This window comes from Palaemon carinicauda, chromosome 26, assembly GCF_036898095.1.
Source record: "Palaemon carinicauda isolate YSFRI2023 chromosome 26, ASM3689809v2, whole genome shotgun sequence".
NCBI lineage: Eukaryota > Metazoa > Arthropoda > Malacostraca > Decapoda > Palaemonidae > Palaemon > Palaemon carinicauda.
This window is the reverse complement of record NC_090750.1, coordinates 103829353-103853113: the sequence shown is the minus strand read 5'-3', so window position 1 is coordinate 103853113 and position 23761 is coordinate 103829353. Positions and strand designations below refer to the sequence as shown.

General features: G+C 36.1%; 1 protein-coding gene across 1 annotated transcript; it reads left to right on the top strand.

Moving 5' to 3' along the window:
* The first annotated feature begins 3490 nt into the window (after positions 1-3490).
* LOC137619746 (uncharacterized) lies at positions 3491-23536 on the top strand. The gene is made up of 6 exons (XM_068350050.1): positions 3491-3612; positions 5274-5439; positions 7533-12909; positions 17470-17574; positions 19393-19619; positions 22145-23536. The coding sequence occupies exons 2-5, from the start codon at positions 5281-5283 to the stop codon at positions 19542-19544; spliced, it is 5793 nt and encodes a 1930-aa protein (XP_068206151.1). The 5' UTR covers positions 3491-3612; positions 5274-5280; the 3' UTR covers positions 19545-19619; positions 22145-23536.
* The last annotated feature ends 225 nt before the right edge of the window (positions 23537-23761 follow it).

The following is a 23761-nucleotide window of genomic DNA, read 5'->3' as shown; positions in this document are numbered from 1 at the left end:
AATCCACAAATCTAGGGATAAATTCCCAGATACGGCAACACTGTACGAATACATTCGATGCGCCTGCCAGACGTACGGACATATTAGCATAAGCTGTTTAGTGTGTGTGTGTGTGTGTTTACTTTACTTTATAATTTTTTGATTAACCATATATATATATATATATATATATATATATATATATATATATATATATATATATATATATATATATATGTATATATATATATATATATATATATATATATATATATATATATATATATATATATATATATATATATATATATATATATATATAATTTTATATATATGATAGTCCACTGCAAGACAAATGCCTCAGACATGTCCTTCCATTCCCGAATCCTTATAGTCTTTTATGCCAGTCTATAACAGCAAATTTTCTTAGCTCGTCAATTCATAGTCTTCTCTTCCTTCCCCTACTTCGTATTCCTTTTTTTCTATCTATTATCTGTCATTCTCATTCTATGTCCTGTCCATGTCTGTTTCTTATTCTTACATATTATTAGAATATCCTCTACTTAAGTTTGCTCTCGGAACCATCATTATTCTTTCCATAGCTCTCCGAGTTGTAATTAACTTATGTTCTAAGGCTTTAATAAGGCTCCAAGTTTTTGATGCGTAAGCTAATACTGGTAGGACCATCTGATTAAATTCTTTTCTTTTTAGAGAAAGTGGCATTTCATCTTTCATAATCTCATTTTGTTTACCAAAAGCTCTTCAAACCATGCTTATCCTTCTTTTGATTTCAATCTTATGTCCTGGGAAATCATTTAGTGTATGTTCTAAGTACATATATTCATTAACAATCTCTAGGTCCTCATCTAGGACCATACTCTATATATGTTTTCTTTGAAATTTTCTTTGAGCATTATCTACAGGTTCGTCCATACTCCTTATTTGTTGTCTCTGCATTTTCTGTGAACATTCTCTTGATTTTACTTATATTCAATATCAGTCCAACAGTTCTGCTTTCTCTATTTAAATTTTTTATCATCTTTTACTATTCCTCCCATGATTCAGTAAATAGCAGTATATGTCATCTGAAAATCTCAAGTTGTTAAGGTATTCCCTATTAATGTTAATCCATACATTTTCCCAATATAAATTCTTCTAGGCACGCTGTGAATACTTCAGGAGAGATGGGGTCTCCCTGTTTAACTCCTTCCTCGATCGCAATTTTCTGTCTTTATGTAGTTCGGAATGGCTGTATTATTTGTATAAACATTTCCAAGCTTTCTAGAAAAAGATACACTTATTCCGTGTCTTTGAAAGGCTTTCCTTTCTTTGAAGTTTTGACAAAATCAAAAGCTGTTAGATATACTATAAATGGCATACATAAGGGTTTGTCATACTATGTTGATTTTTCCATTGGCTGGTTAAATACACTGATATGGTCAGTTGTTGAATGTCCGTAATACTAGGCAGGCAGTTAATTCTAATAGACAGGCCTTCTCCATCATGAGACTCAATACTACATAGTATTCTAGAAGTTTTATTCCAGCTGTGACCAAGTTGTGGAATGATCTTCCTAATCGGGTAATTGAATCAGTAGAACTTTAAAAGTTCAAAGTTGCAGCAAATGTTATGTTGAACAGACTGACATAAGTCTTTTTTATAGTTTAGATATGACACATTAGTTTTGACGTTAATTTTTTCTCATCATTTATTTATTTCCTTATTTTCTTTCTTCACTGGGCTATTTTTTCCTGTTGGAGCCTTTGGGCTTGTAGCATCTTGCTTTTATAGCATCTTGTTTTTCCAACTAGAGTTGTAGTTTGGCTAATAATAATAATAATAATAATAATAATAATAATAATAATAATAATAATAATAATAACAATAATACACACCGGACAGTGAATATTTAACTAATTTTGGTGATTTTCCATTTTTCCCCCCAGGAAAGCTTTTGAAAACATATATTCTCGAATTTCCCATTGTTATCTACTTATAGCATAGGTCTATCGAAATAATGTTGCATTTATTCTTAGTTTATATATTTTATATATGAAAGATATACTTTGATGTTGTTACTGTTCTTAAAATATTTGATTTTGTTCATTATTTCTCTTGTAGTTTATATATTTCCTTTCCTCTCTGGGATATTTTTCCTTCTTGGAGCCCTTGTGGCTGTAGCAGCCTGCTTTTCCAACTAGGGCTGTAGAATAATAATAATAATAATAATAATAATAATAATAATAATAATTTATTTAGCCTTATACAGTACCAATATAAATGCTATTAAATGAAAGCAGAAACTACAGGAGCTCCTGTTTTTCCAATTAGGACTGTAGCATAATAATAATAATAATAATAATAATAATAATAATAATAATTCATTTAGCCTTATACAGTACCAATATAAATGATATTAAATGAAATAAAAAACTACATGGGCTCATGTTGTAAAATGAGTTTGCGGGCACTTTCATAATTAATAGATAAGTGCAAAGCTTCTTAGCTTAAACTTATTATTATTATTATTATTATTATTATTATTACTATCCAAGCTACAACCCTAGTTGAAAACCTTAAGTTTTAATTTTATATAATTATTTAGCATATTTAAAACACTCGCAACCTTTAAGATTATATAAATTTGATATAGCAATGCACGATGTCTTGTTTACATTGAAAACATGACTGGGTAACATTGTATTACGTACAATATTAAAATATAACTTATGTCATTTAATATCCTCATTATAAATGTATTTTACAAAGAATTTTATCATTTAAAGGAAAATTACAGTCTAATATCGGCATTAATTTGATGAAAAATATACATTTTAGCATTAGTTCAGATATGATCTCTAACTGTTTGAATGTGTTCGAAATGACTTTGTCATTCAATCATTAATAACAGAAATAAGAAATTTATAGTTAGTAAATTAATTTATAGCATGATATAAAGAAAATATATAAAATAAAGATTTAATTTTGACATATTAGAATTTTATTACAGATATTATCCTCTATTTATATATTTTTTTGCTAAAAAGTACCCATCATCCGAACACCATTTTTGGAATACCATCAGGGTTGCCAGGTTTTCTAAATGAGAAAAGGTCAATTTCTAATCAACAGAGGCTTTAAAAGGTCAATCCATTAATAGAAAAAGGTCAAAAATATAGTATTTAAGGCTAGGCTTTTTTCATATGACTAAAGGCCAACCTATTTAAATACAAAAGGTCAAATTTGAGTTTTTTTTTTGGCCGGAAAAAAGGCTAAACTGGCAACTCTGTTAGGGTTGCCAGGTTTTCTAAATGAGAAAAGGTCAATTTCTAATCAACAGAGGCTTTAAAAGGTCAATCCATTAATAGAAAAAGGTCAAAAATATAGTATTTAAGGCTCGGCTTTTTTCATATTACTAAAGGCCAACCTATTTAAATACAAAAAGGTCAAATTTGAGTTTTTTTTTGGCCGGAAAAAAGGCCAAACTGGCAACCCTGAATACCATTCATGTTTACAGCAGTAGACACCAGCGGCCCCAGACGTTATGACCTGTCAAATTTCTAAATAAAAGTGTTGCCTCGTGATGGATAATTTCTAATTATGTGGACTTCTCGTTGCTGACACAAACATCAGGTATAGGCATAATACTTTCTCACGTTGTATTTAGCTTCTTCATGTCTTCTGTAGTTTAATTTAAGGGTAGGGTTGGGTAAGGCATTTTACGGTAGCCTTGCCCTGGCTTGCCCTTAACATTTTACCCCATGGTTGGCAAGATCTGTGTATATAACTAAGTTTAAGTAAGCTAACCGAAGTTAAAAATAGACTTGTATATATATATTGATGATTGATTTGCATATATATATGAATGTAGACTCCTGTGTAGACGTAAGGGAACTTGGCTAAGGGTAACTAACCTATTTCGATTTGAGCTCAAACTAATTTACAAATAGATATTTTATTGAAATTTGCTGGTTAGAATAATTTAGGGAGTTTGGGTGTATGTACAATAGCGGCCACCTGTACTTATGAGGGCCGATGTGACGGTCTGAACGAGCCCCCGGTCTCAGAATTCTCCTTGACATTGTATTATGGTTCTTTTCCGTCATTAGCTCGCTTCGCTCGCAGGAAAATAAAACATCAAGCTCGTATGAACTGGCAAGGGGTAATGTTGAGCTGCGATGCTAACATTACAGGAAAATAAAACATCAACCTCGTAAGCACTGGCAAACAGTAATGTTCGCGCATGCGCAGATTATCAAGGAGAATTCTGAGACCGGGGCATCGTTCAGACCGTCACACCGACTAAGAACACGGCAGTGTAAGAGGAGTCTAAAGTTTTAGTATAGGATATAGATAATTAGCATATTTTTCCATTTGTTTATTATACATCCAAGAAGGTAATGTACAGAGAAGAAAAGGCTTGTTTTACCATTATATACTGTTTCCCCAGTTTGTTTTCCCCCACCCAAAACCCCGAGTTCCCACTGGGGGGCCCCCATTATCGGTGGATATATATATATACATATATATATTTCTGAAACTGTTAATCTCTGACAGGCACGAGTGTCATTTTTCGAAGGGATCGTACTTTTTTCTATAGAAAAAATTGTTTTTTTTTCCCTAGGTTACATTACCCTGTAATAAACTACAATATAACGGGGGGGTCACCAGGGGCCGGTACCCACATACATTGTTAGTTAAGTAAGTAAGGACATGGCTAGTAGGTTAGGTTAGTCGGTGTTCATTTTCCATGCCCATGGGAGGACCTGGCCACTGATATACATAGGGTCCGGGGAGTTTTGTTAAAATATATAATGAAACTTGTATTTCTAAGTATGAAACAAAAAGTATTGTAATCGTAAGGAAGGTTTTGTTTTCATTGTCGGGTATTATGTAGAATTACACTTAACCCTTTTACCCCCAGGCTATTTGGAACTTTCCAATCCTTAACTCCCACGGGTTATATTTTTTCAAGCACATTTTGCAGTATATTTTTTTTAAATTGCCCTAACAGCCTTAATTTTCGTCATAGAGAGGTCAGGTTGGTCTCATTCTCTTGGAAAATGCCTGAAGTTTCTCAAAAAATTATCAAAAATATGCAAAAAAAAATGTAAATAGCAGTTTTTTGCAAGGACGCACCAGTACGTCCATGGGGGTAAAGGGATGAGTTTTGTGAAACGTACCAGTACGTCCTTTTGGGGTAAAAGGGTTAAAATCTGTGATATATGCAATTTAGTTATTGTGATACTTGCTGTAATATACTGACTATTGTTTAACAACTTATTTTTTCCTAGATTAGCAATGGATGGGTACAAGATAATCAGAAAACTTGGCACTGGATCGTATGGCTGCGCCCACCTGGCACTGCACATTCCAACCGATACAAAATGTGTCATCAAAGAAATACAAATCTCCCACATGTCGGCAAAAGAATTGGAAGAAGCAAGACGTGAAGTGGAGGTAATGTTGATTTAATTTTTTTATGTTACTTTTTGATGAGGTAGCAAGTATCTCGTAGATTTCTGGTCTCTACGTATGTTTTTTTTTTGGGGGTGCGTCTTAGAATGTAATTAGAGGAAGATATAAATTTTACAAAATTTTATATTACTTTTTATTAGATGAAGTGCTTTAATTTACACCTTTTGACCAAATTATCAATACATTTACAATTTTTATACTGCTTTTAGAGAGTCGAGAGGCAATTCTTGAATTGAGCCCCACTTTCTTACCTTTGTTTCCCAGTTAGAACCTTCTTTCTCTATTTATTTGATTTATGAACAGCTGGGTGGCAATACAAGAGGTACATTGGTGTGAGACATAGTTTTTCTATAAAGCTTAAAATTTTATTTCAAAATATTTTAAATAAATACATGAAGTAAAAACCATTGTTTACTAGAATTAATGTGTACAGTAGTACTTGAATGGGAAACCTGTTGAAGTGGAGAGAGACTCCAGCTCTTAACCCTATTATCCCCAAAGGACGTACTGGTACGTTTCACAAAAGCCATCCCTTTACCCCCATGGATGTACCGGTACGTCCTTGCAAAAAAAATGCTATAAATTTTTTTTTTTTCATATTTTTGATAATTTTTTGAGAAAATTCAGGCATTTTCCAAGAGAATGAGACCAACCTGACCTCTCTATGACAAAAATTAAGGCTGTTAGAGCAATTTAAAAAATATATACTCCAAAATGTGATGGGGAAAAAATAACCCCCTGGGGGTTAAGGGTTGGAAATTTCCATATAGCCTGGGGGTAAAAGGGTTAACAGATATAAGAACAGACTTGTCGTAGACCAAATTTAATCTGAAGGTATGTAATTATCGGGGAAAATTGGAGGCTTATAATCTCAATCAACTGTGGAGTCATATCATCACAAGAGAAATATATTCGATGGTGGTTGTACATAAAAGAATTATGATAGTCTTTGAAACCTTACAATTAGAAAAATAATATAGATTCAGCTTTTCTAAAGCCATAATCCAATTAAATGTCTAAGGCTTGTATAGTCAGGAACACTACAAATTACTTTTCAAACTAGAGGAGCACTCAGTAGAGCGCAGACCTCCGCAGTGGCAGCTTATTTCTTGACCTTTTGCCCGATCCTGACCTTGACCTCCCAAAATCTAATAATTTCCAGGTATTTACATAACAGTTAATCCATGCAAGTTTCATTACTCTACGATTAAAATTGTGGCCAGGAAGCTGTTCACAAACACACACACACAAACGGGGTAAAACATAACCTCCTTTCAACTTCCTTGCAAGTTAAATTTGAAATTTTTTATTTCTCACTGTAGTTAAACGCTCAAAGTATATTTAAGGGTAGATATATGAGCATAGTTGTTTCTTACTAATATATGAATTATTGCATTATTCACGGGCCAGTTTCTAAACTAACGAGGGGCAATATCTCAACTTCCTGTTTTACTTATTTAAATGTGACTCCATTATTCATGAGCTAATTTCAGTATCATATGCTTTGTAGAAAAAAGATCTTTTCTAAATTTTGTTTCCAAGACTTTTTTTTTTTTAATTTTTATACTCTATTTAAAGTTTAAAATGTTCCTAAATGAAGAAAGGTAGAGAAAATTATATCGGCCCAATTTTTGTATTTTTAAACAAAGTAAATGATGCTGTATTAACTTGGAAAAAGTTACAGGTAATAAAAAAATATCATGATCTAATTATATTATTAAACATGGATGGCATTTGTACCCCCTTTTGAAAGCATTTCTATTAATATATGATATTAGCGATATTCTTCTTGGTGGTTAAATGGTTTATTACAAAGTAAATGATGCTGTCATAACTTGGAAAAAATTACAGGTAATAAAAAATATCATGATCTAATTATATTATTAAACATGGATGGCATTTGTACCCCCTTTTGAAAGCATTTCTATTAATTTATGATACTGTATTAGCGATTTTCTTCTTGGTGGTTAAATGGTAACAAAACTCAAATTTTTAATTCTATAATTTTCATATGATTAAGCAGTAACAGACGCTTATTATAGGCTTCTACTAATAGCATGACTCATTGGTTTCAGGTTCTGTCAAGTTTATCTCATCCTTACATCATACAGTTTCGAGATTCATTTGAACATGATGGCCGCTTGTTGATAGTCATGGATTATTGTGGTGGTGGAGACCTTCATACGCTTATAAGTAACAGAAAAGGGGTACTCTTTCCCGAGGATCGTGTTCTCGACTGGTTCGTTCAGCTGTGCTTGGCTATTAAGTATATTCATGACCGAAGGATCCTCCACAGAGATATAAAATCGCAGAATGTTTTCCTGACGGACGACGGCAAAGTAAGACTTGGCGACTTTGGAATTGCCAAGATAATGAACAGCACGTCGGATCTAGCTCGTACTTGCATTGGCACTCCCTACTACTTGTCTCCCGAAATGTGTGAAAATAAACCTTACAATAACAAGAGTGATATTTGGGCTCTAGGATGTGTTTTGTACGAAATGATCACTCTCGGCCATGCATTTGAAGCAAATAATATGAAAGGTTTGATCTTGAAGATAATCAGGGGATCGTATCAACCCATTCCGGCTCGTTATAGCCGAGACCTGCGCCTTCTTTTAAACCAGATTTTCCAAAGGGAACCGAGAGACAGGCCATCGATCTCTGTTATACTTCGGAAAAATTTTGTACTGAAGAGAGTTCCCCGTTTCATAACGGGATGTGAAGAAGAAGAATTGATGTCTTCCTTGTTGAAACGGAAGTGTAACTTGCCGGCATCAGCTCGTAAAATTCCTGTAGTGAAGCGTCCCCCTGATGTAACTGACCCAGCCTTAAAGTATGGTGGAAGTGTAGCGCTCAATAAAAAGGGCATCACGAAAACTCCCATCAAGTCTGTTGCCAGACTTTCTCCGCACGGTGCAGCTAGTCCAAGACATGCAGGTAGAATATCGGTTGGGAAAATAGACAGAAACATAAAATTAAATAGAAAGAAATGTCCAAGTGAAAATAGTCTTATGGCCAGTGTTAAAAAAGTTAAGGCCGGAGCAGATGGCCATAAGAAGAGGTCAAAGTCTGTTCCACGTGTTGTTAAGCAGTGTGGGTTAAAATCTCCTCACCAGAGCTTGAAGAAGAAGAAAAAACATCCTTCCCCCGTCAAACTACAGTTGATGTTAAGTAGTGCAGGTTTTAAAAAGCAAACAGAACTCACAGCAAAACAAGTTAAAAAGCAAATTCTAATTGATGAAGAAGAGGAGGACCATCCGTCCAAGGCGCAGGGTTGGCTTGTCGATAAATATGTGACCAAGAAATCACAAATTTCATCTAACGATATCAAACAGATTTCCCTGTCTCCTATTTCTGTCAGAAAAAGTGACACGGTAATATACACTCCTCGTTCTCAGCCAATAGATTCGGCTATGATCGAGAGCATGGAAAATATCTTGGTCAATTACGAAGAAAATAAGGATTGGATGGAGAAAGAGACCTCTGACAGACTGAGTGACGTTGGCGTCAGATCGGAATGCATGTCCATAGTTCAAGCTTTGAAGACTTGCATTGACTATCCGGGAAAAATATCTAATGATAAAACAGATTTGAAAGAGAAAAGTCAAAAAGATGTGAAGGAGTTAACGAACATTACTCTTAAAAAGCAGAACGAGAACTATAGCGATGATGATGATGACGACGACGACGACGATGATGAGTATTCGGTCGTTTCTTCGGAAGAATTGAGGCAGATAATGCAAGAAAAGATGAAGAAGTTAGTGCAATTGAGAGCAGTGAAACTGAATCAGATGGTGCAGGAAAGAAGAAAATGGGCTTACATGCAGGAAAAACTGGAATCTTCGTCAGTAAATGAAAATAAGAGTAGCCTGAATCAAGATATTTTAGAAATGCACAAGGCTCGGCTGCCACAGGTTGAGCTTGCTGGAAAGAAAGAGAATAACCCCGATTTTGATGATTCGATTGATAATGAAGACATCATCATTAAAGATTGTGATGTGATTGCATCGGTTGAAAAGACGCTCATACCGGAAATACAAAATAATATTCTGAGTAGGGATTCTGCTTTGGAAAAAGACGAAGGCACTGTTCTAATAGAATCGCTGCTGAGGACTGTCAGGGAAAGAACTTTCAATGATCAGTCGCGTTTTTCGGGAGCGAGCTGCGATGTAGATTCTCAATTTAATCCGAGGTCAGATATTTTACAGATGCAAGACATAATTGTAGATATGAATGAGACATTTGAGAAGTCTACGGGCTTAGTAAATGAACCAGGTATCGATGGTAAAACTACTATTTTCCCTACGTGTTCACCAGCATCTTCAACTCCCATATTATCCAAGACCAAAACTGTTTCGTTTGGTAAGCGAGCTAGATGGGGTAGCGTTCATTCAGCCGGGCTTGAAAACTCCCCTTTGGAAACCACTGCATCCGAGATGGACGCAACGTCCTCGTCGGATATTGTCGAAGTTTTCCCCAAAGTAACTGAGCGTAAACAATGGGCAAAAAATTGCAAGGAAATTGTCAGTATTCTCGCTGAAGCACAAATTGTTGACACCCCAAAGAGTCAGAAGATTGAAAAGGACACAGTGTGTCCAGAACCGCAAGAAAGTGATGTAATCAAGTGTATTTGGCCAGCTGACAGCCAATTGTGTGTTAGCAAAGATCCCAAGATTTCTCTAGGCTCTACTTATACTGTTGGTCTCAAGAAATCTGATGGCGGTACGTCAGAAATTCCGGCAGAGAATCAGAACAGCTGTGAAAGGAAAGTTTCATCAGATGTTGATATGAACAGCACTTTTACCATAGAAAAGGATCCAGTCATAAACGAGGAAACTAGTGTTCAAGAGTCGGGTTTTCTACATCAAACAAATAGTCCATCCCTAGATAAATCCAATGCAAATACTTCCGTACCACCTGAAAGAGAGGTTTTAAAGAAAACTTATAATATAGAAAAATCATCACCCAAAGTTGAGAAGGAGTTAGTTACTGATACAAAATCCAGTGTAGAATCTGGAATTCTCAACAAAACCTTTGAAATTGATTCCAGTAGCCTAAAAGGCATTGAATTACCTCGCAGTGAGACGTTTACAGTGCCAGACGCTGTAGCGAATGCTAGTACCAAGAAAGCCAAAGGAGGAATACTAGGAATGCTCCGATCACATGTCTCCCCTCTGTCAAGAAAGAAGTCCAATAGTTATAATAGTAAAAATGCTTGTGCATGTCTAAGTAATGATCCTTCAGCAGATGGTAATGTGTCAAATTCCAAAGTTTCCGTAACCCTACCAAGAGAAGAAGTAGCCTCAACGTCAATTAAAAAGAATGGGAAGATAAAGTCGGGTATTGTTGGCATTTTAAGAAAGCTTTCTATGAAAGCTGATGATCTCACAAATACGTCTCCTAAGGCTAGTCAACCAGTTCATGAGGGTACCAAGACTCAGAAGTCAAATTTATCAAAAAGTATGGGGAAAATGCCAAATAGTAAATCAAGTATTAGTGTGGGTGAAACAGCTAGGCAAGTGGCTGAATCAAGTAATAAAAGAAACGTTACAGAGGTTACGGAAATCCCTCAGGTTGTTAAGACTGAGGAACCGTGCAAGAAGAATGAATCTCTTGGAGAAGAATCCTTCAAGACAGTTGAGAAAAAAGATGTTACCAAATTAGATTCCAAACAGTTAAAATCTGATATATCTGGAGACGTTCAGAAGAGGATACAGGAGCCAAAGAAATTGAGTAAGTTTTCACCGCAAGGCAGCAGGTCTCCTGTTGATGATGTAGACTGTAGTACTACCAACAGGCCTGCCAGTGGCAGAAGTTCAACCACACCAATAGAGTCCTTATCTCAGAAGGGTATTAGGATGAAAGAGCTGGAAAACAGCATTGATAAGGCAACCATAACAAACGTCCGGAATTTAGTAGATATTGATACCGAGCTAGACAAGATTAAAGAAAGGTCGAAAGCCATAGAAGCGGGAGAAATAAAAAGAAACGCAAGCCTGGATGAGAAAAGTGTAAATATATACAATTTTTCAGCATTTCAAGAAACCGCTAAAGCCACTCCATCTCCTCCAAGTGTTAAAATGAGAACTATAAAGAAATCTCTTTCTGACAGTTCATCAGGGGAAATGTGTAAACCTCTGGCAAATACAGTGAGTGAACTGGATATTCTTGAAGCTGCATTCACAAGTACAAAACTAGACAGGAAGTCTGATGGAAGTAAAAGTCCACTTGAAAAAAGTTCAAATCCAAGTTATGGTAGTCTTCCCAGAAAGAACAAAAGTGGTATATCACTTAGCAGTGGCGTTGATACTCAGGAAACTAGTTCGTCAAACCCAGGGGTGCTTAGTACCAACTCCAGCAGCAGCTCTCTTTCTGCATGTAATCCCAATAAAAATGCAATCTTTTCCAGTAGATCGGGTGACTCTGGTTGTTGGTATGGCGATGGGATCTCTAATTCGTACGATTCTGATACAACTCCAAGTGGTACTCTCAAGCGCAAATCAAAGAGACTGGGTCAGGGATCCTTAGCAGCACAAGAATTTTGTAATGAGATTGATGAGGTTTCTTTAAATCGTGTACAAAGTCTTGCCCAGAGTTTTGTCAAAGATGTTATGGAAAGGGCAAAAGCCCAAGTAGGGGACGATAAACCAGTTTCTTTAGTTGTGTCCGATAAGGAAAATTCAGAAATGCCAAAGCTCTTTGCATCCTCAAAAGGGAGTGAGCTGCCCTCGATTACCGAAGAGCTTTATACCCCTTCGAAAACCAAAGTTAATGGCCAAACTTCACTCTCAACTTTAGTCACGGATAATTATCCAAAGCAAGAGTGCAAAATCCAAGATGATGTACTACCAACAAAGAGGCAACATGTTGTTGTAACAAAGAGCCTGATTCAGGAAGCAGAATCTAACGATAACCAAATTCCTAGTTCTTTTGCAGTAGATTTTGGGGCCCAGCAGTCTTCCACTCATGTACAGGCAGGAAAGCCACCAAGACCATCATCCCTACTTAGTCTCAATTCTAATAGAAGTTTTGAAAAGCCTCCGGTTGGAGCCAGACCTAAATCAATGATTGTCGGCAAACACAGTGATAGCTTCGCACCAAGAAAATCTATTTTCCCAGAAAGCACAGAGAGCCCTCAAAATACTTTAACCAGGAAACAAAAATATCAGCTTGGTCAGTATTCGTCAAAATTACTCTCGCAGTTGATGTGCGAGGAAGATTCGGGAGAAATAAAAAAAGGTATAATAAGAGAAAGGAGTTCAAGCAGCTTAATAACCCCTTTCAATGTTGAAACTTACTGCAGCGATCCTTCGATTGAAGAGGAACGAGAAGATTTGGTCAGTCTTCGAAAGTCGATGGAACTTGTACTGTCTTCGTCTGAACATTCTATAGGAGATAATCGCTCGTCGACTGCTTCACCTTACGCAGCTTCTGAAGTATGGCATTTAGGTGAGTGGGAGAGCTGATGGTGTTTTGTTTGAAAGGATATTGTATATTTATGTAACCTTGTGATGCCATATTCCTTGTACTGCATTCTCAGAGTAGACTGTACAGTAGTTCCTACACGTATACAAACCATTGTCCTTTGAATAGGAGAGTCTTTGGTATTAGCTGGAACAGCTTTTGATTCTACAAGTTATGGTCTGTAGTTATCCTGATGTAGGTGGGAGGAAACCTCCAGTATGCGTGACTGTATCCCGTCACTTTGGTCTTTGTAAAAAGTTCAAAGATGCAGCGAATGTTTTTAGGTTGAACAGGCTGACATAAGTCTCTTTTTCTAGTTTATTTATGAAAGATTTATTTTCAGGTTGCTGTTCTTGAAATATGTTATTTTAGTTATTCATTGCTTTTCTTTAAGTTTATTTTCTTATTTCCTTTCCATACTGAGCTAATTTTCCCTGTTGGAGCCCTTGGGCTTATAGCATCCTGCTTTTCTAACTAGGATTGTAGCTTAGCTAGTAATAATAATAATAATAATAGTAATAAGAGTGTGGATGTGCTTATTTCTGCTCTTTTACCTGTTAGAGATTTTCTTACTTTGCCTTTTGTAAGTATTTGTTTAATTTTGTTTATTTTAAGCACTTTAGCTCAACAGCAGAAAGGGATATAAAGTAAGCATATGGTAAAGTGAAATTTGTTTTTTCATGGATACAAACCTGTTCCACATGCTGAGTACCCTGTGAAGGGCGTGACTATTCAATTCCTCTCCTGAAGGGTGGAACTGTCAGCTGTTCCCCTGCTGAAGAGATTGGGGCGACGAAGGGATTCACTGCTAATCAGGAAGGTAAAGAACTTCTTTGAGAGTGTTACTCAATTCACTTGTAATTTCCTGATAGGGATCTTTGTCATTCCCCTGAGTGTGAACTATGTGGAGGACCAGTGTTCTCTCCCTCCCTTTCTCTTCATTGGGCACTTCCCTTTGGGAAGTTGTTGACGGAAGGTTTGACCACGTAGGAAGGCCTTTCTCTTAACTCCTTTGGATTTAGCGATCACTTTTCTTTTGGGGTCAGTCAAGCAGATCTTCAGTAAAGGGTCATGGGAAGGTTAGGTGTTCCCCTAGCATCTCACCTTTTCTGTTTCCTGTTTTAATGAGGTAAAATTGTTTCTTGTCCCTTGTATGCTTCTCTGTTCATAGGTCATTGTCTACCAGTACCTTCAGAGTCTGATAGCGTTTGTGAGCTTGTCTGCAGGCTGGTAAGGGTATCTGTTGGTCTTGTTCCCCCTTGACCCTAATGGTGGTCAGGTGGATATCAATTGTTGCTTCCCAATTCTCTTCAGAGTTTCTTTTCTATGATTGGTACCTCCGGCATCAATCAGTAGAAGGTGAGACCATTGTGACAGAAGTGCCACCTCACCTGTTGAGGTGTGGTCCCATTACCACTCTTCTATGTGAGTACCACCTCACCGTTTGAGTGTGCTCTTACAGAAGCGTATCCTCATCTGTTTGCACATGTGCACCTGTCCTTAACTGTTTGCTTGCTCTTCTAATGAAGCACGGCTACACCTGCTCACATGCACACCACGCACACTCCTACTACAGTGCTCCCTCGTCTGTTCGCGTGGGCGTTCCTGTATGCTCGCATGCTCATGTGGGAGAGTGCCCTTCCACTCCTATATGAGTGAGCCCTAACATGTTCGTGCCCTAGAGTGCCCTTCGCCCATATTGACCCCTCACCCTGACCTCCTATAAAGCTATGGTCATTCTCATCTGTGAGCTCATATTTACCTTCTAGTAAGGCAATAAACTTTTTATCCCATTTAATTTCTTATCAATCAGATATAATATATATTATGATTAATATCTCCCAAATTTATGTGTGCCAGCTGTGTATGAGTCTTTATCTCATTGGCCTGGTAAATATCTCATAATGATAATTAAGAAACTTATGGTAATAAATACAGATTTTAAGCAGTGAATCCATGCCACAGAGCCTTAAGTGGAAGAGGATACTCCTGCAAGATATGTCTGTGAATGTTTGTAGTAGTACTCTTGGAATTTGATAAACCAACTTCACGTTGCTTACAGACTGCCTTATATCTAGTAGTATCCTCTGGTAATTTTAACTGGTTACATATATTAGAACTCTTTAGAAAATGTATAATACCTTTGAGGGTGATGTAAAGAAGGCCTAAAAATACTCTTAGTATATGAAAGAGACAGGTTGTAGGCAGGATGCAAGTAGACATGTGGGTGCAAGTTGGAAGAACTTGTATATGCTAGTTGCCAGATAAGACTAGCTGAGATTAAATTAAAACATTACCATGATGTAAATTTGATTGAATTTAAGTACTGTATTTGAAAAGTATTTTATTTTTCCGAGTAGATGTGGTCTACCAGTATACAGTATTGTTTTCTTAAAACCCAAGATCAAGTGTTCAAGATTCAGCCCTTAACTTGGTTCCAAGTCTGATTTTCCTTGTAATTCAAAGTTACATCTTGAAGGAGTATCTATCTTTGTTACAGGGAAGCAAGGGTAAATCACTACGTTATACTTGCTGCATAAGCCAAGTGCAATGCATGTGATACAAGTTAAAAGAAAGAATGAATCGTCAGAAATTAAGTGTGCATTGGGAAGTTTCAAATACGCCGTGAACTGTTACTCTTACATTTGAAGAATAAAACTATTACCCACTTAAGACCTTGCGGTCTGCCCACACATATGGTACTGTACTGCAGGGGGACGTAAAGATTGTGAGATCGTAAAATGCGTTAGAGCTTCAAGTGATAGAAGTAACTCGTATTCGTGGAAAATGCAGAAATGCCGTGTCAATTTTATGGATTTCATGTTACATAGAGAAGGTAGTAAGAACTACCTTCAATTCAATCCAATTAGCAGTTCTGTAAAAATAACATATATGCTGTAAAAGACACTTATTACATCGTGATCTTCAGGTCCTTGCCTCACACGTATGAGGATCGTCAAGGAAAAAAATCACACTAGCAAAGAGAGAAAGTCAATGTTATATGGCCAAGCATTTTTGATAAACTGTTCCAGTAATTTAAAAGTCAGCGAGAGAATCATATCACCTTTGTTAGTTCAATTAGAAAAATTTAGAGTTCAGTTGAAGATGTACTTATCACATTTATTCACTTTGAAGAAGATTTCTGCTCTTGTTTCTGTGAATATGAACTTAGACAATAAATCCTCTTAGGGTGTAAAAGTCGTCTAATTCAGCGTCTCTCATCATTTATTATTTAAGTCCCACACAGTCGCAGTGAAGAGAGCGGACACGTACGTCTTCTCTGAAACCAAATTATAAAGTGGGAACCGACTCCACTGTGTGACTGAGAGAGGGTACCCGGTTACCCTGAGTACCTCTTCCACCCTCCCGCTAACTAGTGGTTGGGTGAGTTGCCCACCTTGCCTTAAAGTCTTAGTGGCTAGTCTCCCATCTCAGCAAAAAGATAATCCCTATTAAATAGCTAAGTGATTGTGTGTTAGGAAAAATACAAATTGATTTCAAATTTCTCATTTTCAATCTATACAGTAACTGCAACCCTTTGCCACACTTTCCTCAGCTTTTGCTGATATTTAATATTTGGATTTGGTTGAGAGCTTCAGCTAGAAAATGATTCGAAGGTCGTTTCCTGATGAACAAACTTGCTATAGTCATTTTGCCTCTCATGACATTAAACAAAAGTAGTAATGAGTGGATATGAATGTGTTGAGGTGGTTTGGCCATGTTGAGAGAATGGAAAATGGCTGTCTGCTAAGGAAGGTGATGAATGCAAGAGTTGATGGGAGAAGTACAAGAGGAAGGCCAAGGTTTCGGTGGATGGATGGAGTGAAGAAAGCTCTGGGTGATAGGAGGATAGATGTGAGAGAGTCAAGAGAGCGTGCTAGAAATAGGAATGAATGGATAGCAATTGTGACGCAGTTCTGATAGGCCATGCTGCTTCCTGCGGTGCCTTAGATGACCGCGGAGGTAGTAGCAGTAGGGGATTCAGCGTTATGAAGCTTCATCTGTGGTGGATAACGGGGGAGGGTGGGCTGTGGCACCCTAGCAGTACCAGCCAAACTCGGTTGAGTCCCTTGTCAGGCTGGAAGGAACCCAGAGAGGAGAGGTCACCTTTTTTTGTTTCATTTGTTTGATGTCGGCTACCCCCCAAAATTGGGGGAAGTGCCTTGGGTGTATGTATGTAGTATTCGAGTTTTGTATTTAAAAGGAATTAATTTGTTGAAAGGTTTTGTAAATTATTATTATTATTATTATTATTATTATTATTATTATTATTATTATTATTATTATTATTATTATTATTATTATTACTTGCTAAGCTACAACCCTAGTTGGAAAAGCAAGATGCTATAAGCCCAGAGGCCCCAACAGGGAAAATAGCTCAGTGAGGAAAGGAAACAAGGAAAAATAATATACTTTAAGAACAATGACTTTTAAATAAATATTTCCTATAGAAACTATGAAAACTTTAAAAAACAAGAGGAACATTTTTAAGAATTCAGTTTATTTTAATAGAATATGTAAATCACCTGTTATTTTTTCACATAGATGATGATGGTGCCGTAATATCCGGTGAAGGTGGCGTTTATGGATGGATTGAAGAAAAAAGGGAGAAGTTAGAAAGTTTGCTTGGCCTTGATCTCTTCATTAAAGGTAATTATAAATTCATTTTATTTAACATGTATAGTATTTCTTATGTTCATATGATCATATAAAATTCTCATATATTGATATTGTGAGTATATTCATAACTTTTATTTCACAAATATATTCTCATTCATAAAAGTATTATTTCATGACAAACATTTTCCTATAGGAAGCCAGTGATTGTTGTTATTCATAACTTATTTCACAAATCCATTCTCATTCATAAAAGTATTATTTCATGACAAACATTTTTCTATAGGAAGCCAGTGATTGTGTTGTTTTTACAGATCAATGATATGGTCTACTAGCTTGATTTTCCATATTATTGTTATTGTTATTACTTGCTAAGCTACAACCCTAGTTGGAAAAGCATGATGCTATGAGCCAAGGGCTCCAACAAGGAAAATAGCCCAGTGAGGAAAGAAAACAAGGAAAAATCAAATTTTAAGAGCAGCAACAACACCAAAATAAATTTTTCCTATATAAACCATAAAAACTTTAACAAAACAAGAGGAAGAGAAATAAGATAGAACAGTGTGCCTGAGTGTACCCTCAAGCAGGAGAACTCTAACCCAAGACAGTGGAAGACCATGGTACAGAGGCTATGATACTACCCAAGACTAAAAAACAATGGTTTGATTTTGGAGTGTCCTTCTCCTAGAAGAGCTGCTTACCATAGCTAAAGAGTCTCTTCTACCTTTACCAAGAGGAAAGTGGCCACTGAACAATTAGAGTGCAGTAGTTAACCCCCTTGGATGAAGAAAAATTTTGGGAAAGGGTGGTAGCAATTCGGAAATTAGGTTTATTTGTTCCAATAGGACGGTCAAGTTTGATTTAAACCAGACGGAAAATATTAGAAGAAAGGTCTCTAATTTGTTTTATGGGGCTAGGATTCTAAGGCATATTAACCCTTTTACCCCCAGGCTATTTGGAAATTTCCAACCCTTAACCCCCAGGGGGTTATTTTTTTCCCAGCACATTTTGCAGTATATATTTTTTTTAAATTGCTCTAACAGCCTTAATTTTTGTCATAGAGAGGTCAGGTTGGTCTCATTCTCTTGGAAAATGCCTGAATTTTCTCAAAAAATTATCAAAAATATGAAAAAAAAATATTTTTATAGCATTTTTTTGCAAAGACGTACCGGTACGTCCATTGGGGTAAAGGGATGGCTTTTGTGAAACGTACCAGTACGTCCTTTGGGGGTTTAAAGGGTTAATTTGCTTACTGTATTAGAGGATACATTATTGTTTTATTACAGTATTTCTTTATCTTATCTTTGTTTTTTTCAGTTGGATTTGTGTTTTGTATCTCCAAATGTTCGAAAGTTAGTGACCTTTACTCCTAATTTCTTCCAATGTAAGGCCACTCCAATTGAGTACAGGTCACAATTTTCACTGGCAATGATTCCGTGACCTGTGTTCGGACGGGCCCGGTGTCTGCCTTTGAGGTGAAGGCCGGGTCAAGTGTGTGACGATTCCTGGCAACCGGATCTGGCTTGTGTCCGCTGGCGTCTGGTCCGGGGGAGTGTTTTCTTTTCCGTTTTAGGCCCCGTGATCCTTGGAAACCCCTAGCCAAAACCAATATGGCCAGTGAAAATTGTGACCTGTACTCAATTGGAGTGGCCATACATTGGAAGAAATTAGGAACTTTTTAGATGTTAAGGTATATGTCAAAATTTAACCAGCTTGGAGAAGGAAGAAATATGAATGCCAGGTGAATAATTAACTAATAAATTTTATTACTAAAAGTCTAAGGAAGACATATTGAAAGCCAGGTAAATATAGAACTTATACATCATATTAAAAAAATTCTATTTTTTTCAGCATATCATTATTTAGATGAAGCACAAGAGGCATCTCAGTGTGTGGAAGAGGAGTCGATCAGAGAAGTAGAGGAGATGCTGGGTCCCGAAAGATGTCATTTAGTTCACGAGGTTCTGCAGCTGGTTATCGCCGAATCTGTGTACCACAATTAAAAGTACGCAGGACAGCGATATAAAAGAGCTTCTACATCGTATCCTGATCACCGTAAATGGCGGATGTTTTTTTAGGTCAGTCGTATTTAGTTTTTAAAACTTTTATGAAAAACTCTGCTGATTTTTATATTAAATATTATCATCATATCATTATCATTATCATTACTTGCTAAGCTACAACCCTATTTGGAAAAGCAGGATGCTATGAACCCAGGGGTTCCAACAGGGAAAATAGCCCAGTGAGGAAAGGAAACAAGGAAAAAATAAAATAACTTAAGAACAGTAACATTAAAATAAATATTTCCTATATATACTTTAAAAACTTAAACAAAACAAGAGGAAGAGAAATCAGATAGAATAGTGTGCCTGAGTGTACCCTCAAGCAAGAGAACTCTAACCCAAGACAGTGGAAGACCATGGCACAGAGGCTGTGACACTACTCAAGATTAGAGAGCAATGGTTTGTTTTTGGAGTGGACTTCTAGTTGAGCTGCTTACCATAGCTAAAGAGTCTCTTCTACACTTAACAAGAGGAAAGTGGCCACTGAACAATCACAGTGCAGTAGTTAACCCTGTGGGTGAAGAAGAATTGCTTGGTAATCACAGTGTTGTCAGGTGTATGAGGATAGAGGAGAATCTGTAAAGAATAGGCCTGACTATTTGGTGTATGTGTAGGCAAAGGGGAAATTAACCGTAACCAGAGGGAAGGATCTAATGTAGTACTGTCTGGCCAGTCAAAGGACCCCATAGCTCTCTAGCGGTAGTATCTTAATTTGGAAAATAAGAATACTGGGTGAACCATTGCCATAATTCGCCATTATAATGTAAGGTAAGATTGTGGGCTTTGGTTTAGAGAAATTGCGTAAGTTTTTTAAAATATCAATATAATTTGTAATGAATTTTATCTCGGTAAACCAAAAAAAGGCCTTCTAACTGTATCTAAAAAAGTAAAAAAAACGATTGATATAAATTCATAGAAAAAAAGTGTAGCTAAAGTATATTCCCGAGGCAAATTTAGACTTTTTTATTTATATCTTTTCTGATATTCATAATGCATTTTCCATCCTGAGACTTTTAAGTTGTAAGTAAATACAGTAGCAAGGAAGATTTTATTTTTTCAGTACTTAGGATCTATGTGTTGTAGTCGTGAAGTTGATTTTATCATTGTAAATACTTCTCATCTGTAGGATATTATACATACATACATATACCAAGGCACTTCCCCCAATTTTGGGGGGTAGTTGACATCAACAAATGAAACAAAAACAAAAAAGGCGACCTCTACTCTCTACGTTCCTCCCAGCCTAACAAGGGACTCGACCGAGCTCAGCTGATACTGCTAGGGTGCCACAGCCCACCCTCCCCCGTTATCCACCACAGATGAAGCTTCATAATGCTGAATCCCCTACTGCTGCTACCTCCGCGGTCATCTAAGGCACCGGAGGAAGCAACAGGGCCTACCGAAACTGAGTCACAATCGCTCGCCATTCATTCCTATTTCTAGCACGCTCTCTTGCCTCTAGGATATTAGTACTAAAAAAATTTCTTAAGATGAAAACAAAACTAATAGGGATTTTCTTGTTTTAGAAAATTGAAATTTTTCTAATGTGCCAGAAAAGGGTTTTTACAAGGAAAAATGTCTTTTTCTTAGGAACTGTGGAGTCCTTAGGGACTTTCCTGCTGCGCTAGAAAAAGTAATTCAATTTAATAGGATACATCAAAGAAGTATCATCTTCCCTGCTCTAGAGCCAGTGTAACAATGGGAAAGCATATACTTATTGTGTATAAAGGAGACCTGCAGGTCTGCTCAGAGACTTCAAACTAGGTTCATATTTGAGTGTATGAAATTCCACGTTGGTTAATACATCGTCACCCTCATAAACTAACTGCCTAAGTCATTTTCTCCACTTGTTGGGAAATAAAAAAGAAAACCTCATTTCCTAAATCTTTATATCATTGTGTTAAGCTTCAATTAACAAATTCTTCTATTAAGAATTTGTGAATTGAAACTCAAGACAATGATATAAAGAATTAGGAAATGAGAAGGTTTCTTTTTGATTTCCCAACAAGTGGAGAAAATGACTTAGGCAGTCAGTTTATGAGGGTGACGACATGTTGAGGTCAAGGTCGAGAAATAAGCTGTCACGGCAGAGGTCTGCGCTCTTCTTAGTACCCCTCTAGTTAATACTAGGTTTGTCTGAATATACAGTAGAGGGAAAGGTATATCAATTCTTCTTCTTCTTAGATTGCCATGCCAATATAGCATGACACGGGCTCTTGTCGTTGGACAGCCCGTAAAGGTATATGAAAGTATAGCATATCAAAAACCCTATGCACAATTACATTCTATGAATCTGTATTAAAGGCAAGAAAGGCATACTTGAAATTATGGTTTATATGCTGTGGTATGTTGAAATAGTTTCAAACATTTCACATTTAATGTATTCTGAACTTTTAAAACAAGGTCTCATCTGGATTCCATCATCTTAAATTCAGGAAGCCTTAAATTTCTTTTGTCTATTTGAAATTATAAGTTTTCTGAAGATACCATTTTATTTTTGTATTGTGGTTAATTATAATGTAAATTTCCTCACATTCCAGTGTCGGTCGCAAGAGCTTTCCCGTCGTCCTCTCAACCGATGATCTTCTGTAGCGAATGTTGAAGTCAACAGGAAAAGCAATGGTTTGTTGTGGTGTAAGCATTTTTAAAAAGTATTTATTGCCTTGTAATATGAAAACTCTGACTCTGCTAATAATTCTAATATAGATAGATCTTTTGGGCTTGGTATTCCGAAGTTGATATCAAGAAACCATTTTGATTTTCTTTTTTCTGTGTTGGTAACCACATACCTCTTTCGTTTTTTGGCACAAGGAAATTGTACCTCTTAGGTATTTTCATATTTTTCATTACCTGATCATTAGTTAATGGGTATTTTACAAATAAGTTAATCATAAAAACAGGCTGAAAAACTATGAAATTAGAAAATATTCTCACACAGCAGGAATATTTTTTAGTTTTCATGAAACCACTTATTGAAATTTAGTTGGAAACAAATTAGTAGTGAACTTGCCGGTAGTTATTTTAATTAGAATCCCCTGATATTAATATTGCTTCTCTTTTCATGTTCAGTTTTATATCAACAAATAACCTAAAAGTAGAAATTTCTCATTTTCTTTCCTTTCAGTAGGCTTAGGCCTCTAGAACAGCATTGAAGTATTCTGGCTGTTAATGGCAATAACCTTGCCCTTTTCAGTCCCAGATAATATATTTTTAATAATTTTTCACTAAAATTATATACTACCAGAAGAGGATTCCTATAATTCTCTAGAATCTGCAATCTCAATACTGTACAGGTATTCAATAAACTTAAATTTTTATTGATAAAAAATGTAATTAAGGAAATAAGATGGTCATTTGACTCAACGGTGATTTCTTCTTTGCATATTTAGCCCGGGCAGATCTGTAATTTTTAACGGAAATGATTTTCTTTCATAGTTTATCAATATATTTATCATTTGAATATTTATCACTCAAACTTTTCTTACATTACAAGATAATAAACAGCTGCTACCACATGCTGGTGAAATTGAGGGCGTGAAGTATGAAATAAACAGCTTTATGTAATAAAAAATTGATTGTGTATATAAAATGAGAAACTTGTAAATAATGTTAGAAAATATATCAATATTCTATGTACATTATAACTTCATATGAAGCTTAAGTGATAGCTTTGTTTTATTTTATGTACGGTAATGTTAAGGAGTGGGAGTCAAGCTAGAAATAAATCAAACTTTCTTTTCGTATCATTCGTAATAGCCAAGCGTGTCTCTTAACTATTTGACTACTTAATACAGAATCGCTGTTATCTTAGCTCAACTTAGATATTTTTTGCATTAAGTATAAAAGTGTCATATATGGCGATAATCAAAAATGAAATATCCCAGTATTGTTTAGTGCTTGCGTCCTGATAAAAAGTCCAGCTTTATAAGCAAGGTTTGCATTTTCCTTTTATTCCTCCCAATAATATACAGTATATATACTGTATATGTTCAGGTATTGCTGAAATTTAGTTAAAAAAAGGTAATGTTATGTAATATTATTTATTAGAATGTCCTCAACTTGCAAACATTCGGAGATACAAACAAATTTAACGTACAAACATTCGGAGATACAAACAAATTCAACTTGCAAACATTTGGAGATACAAAAACAAATTC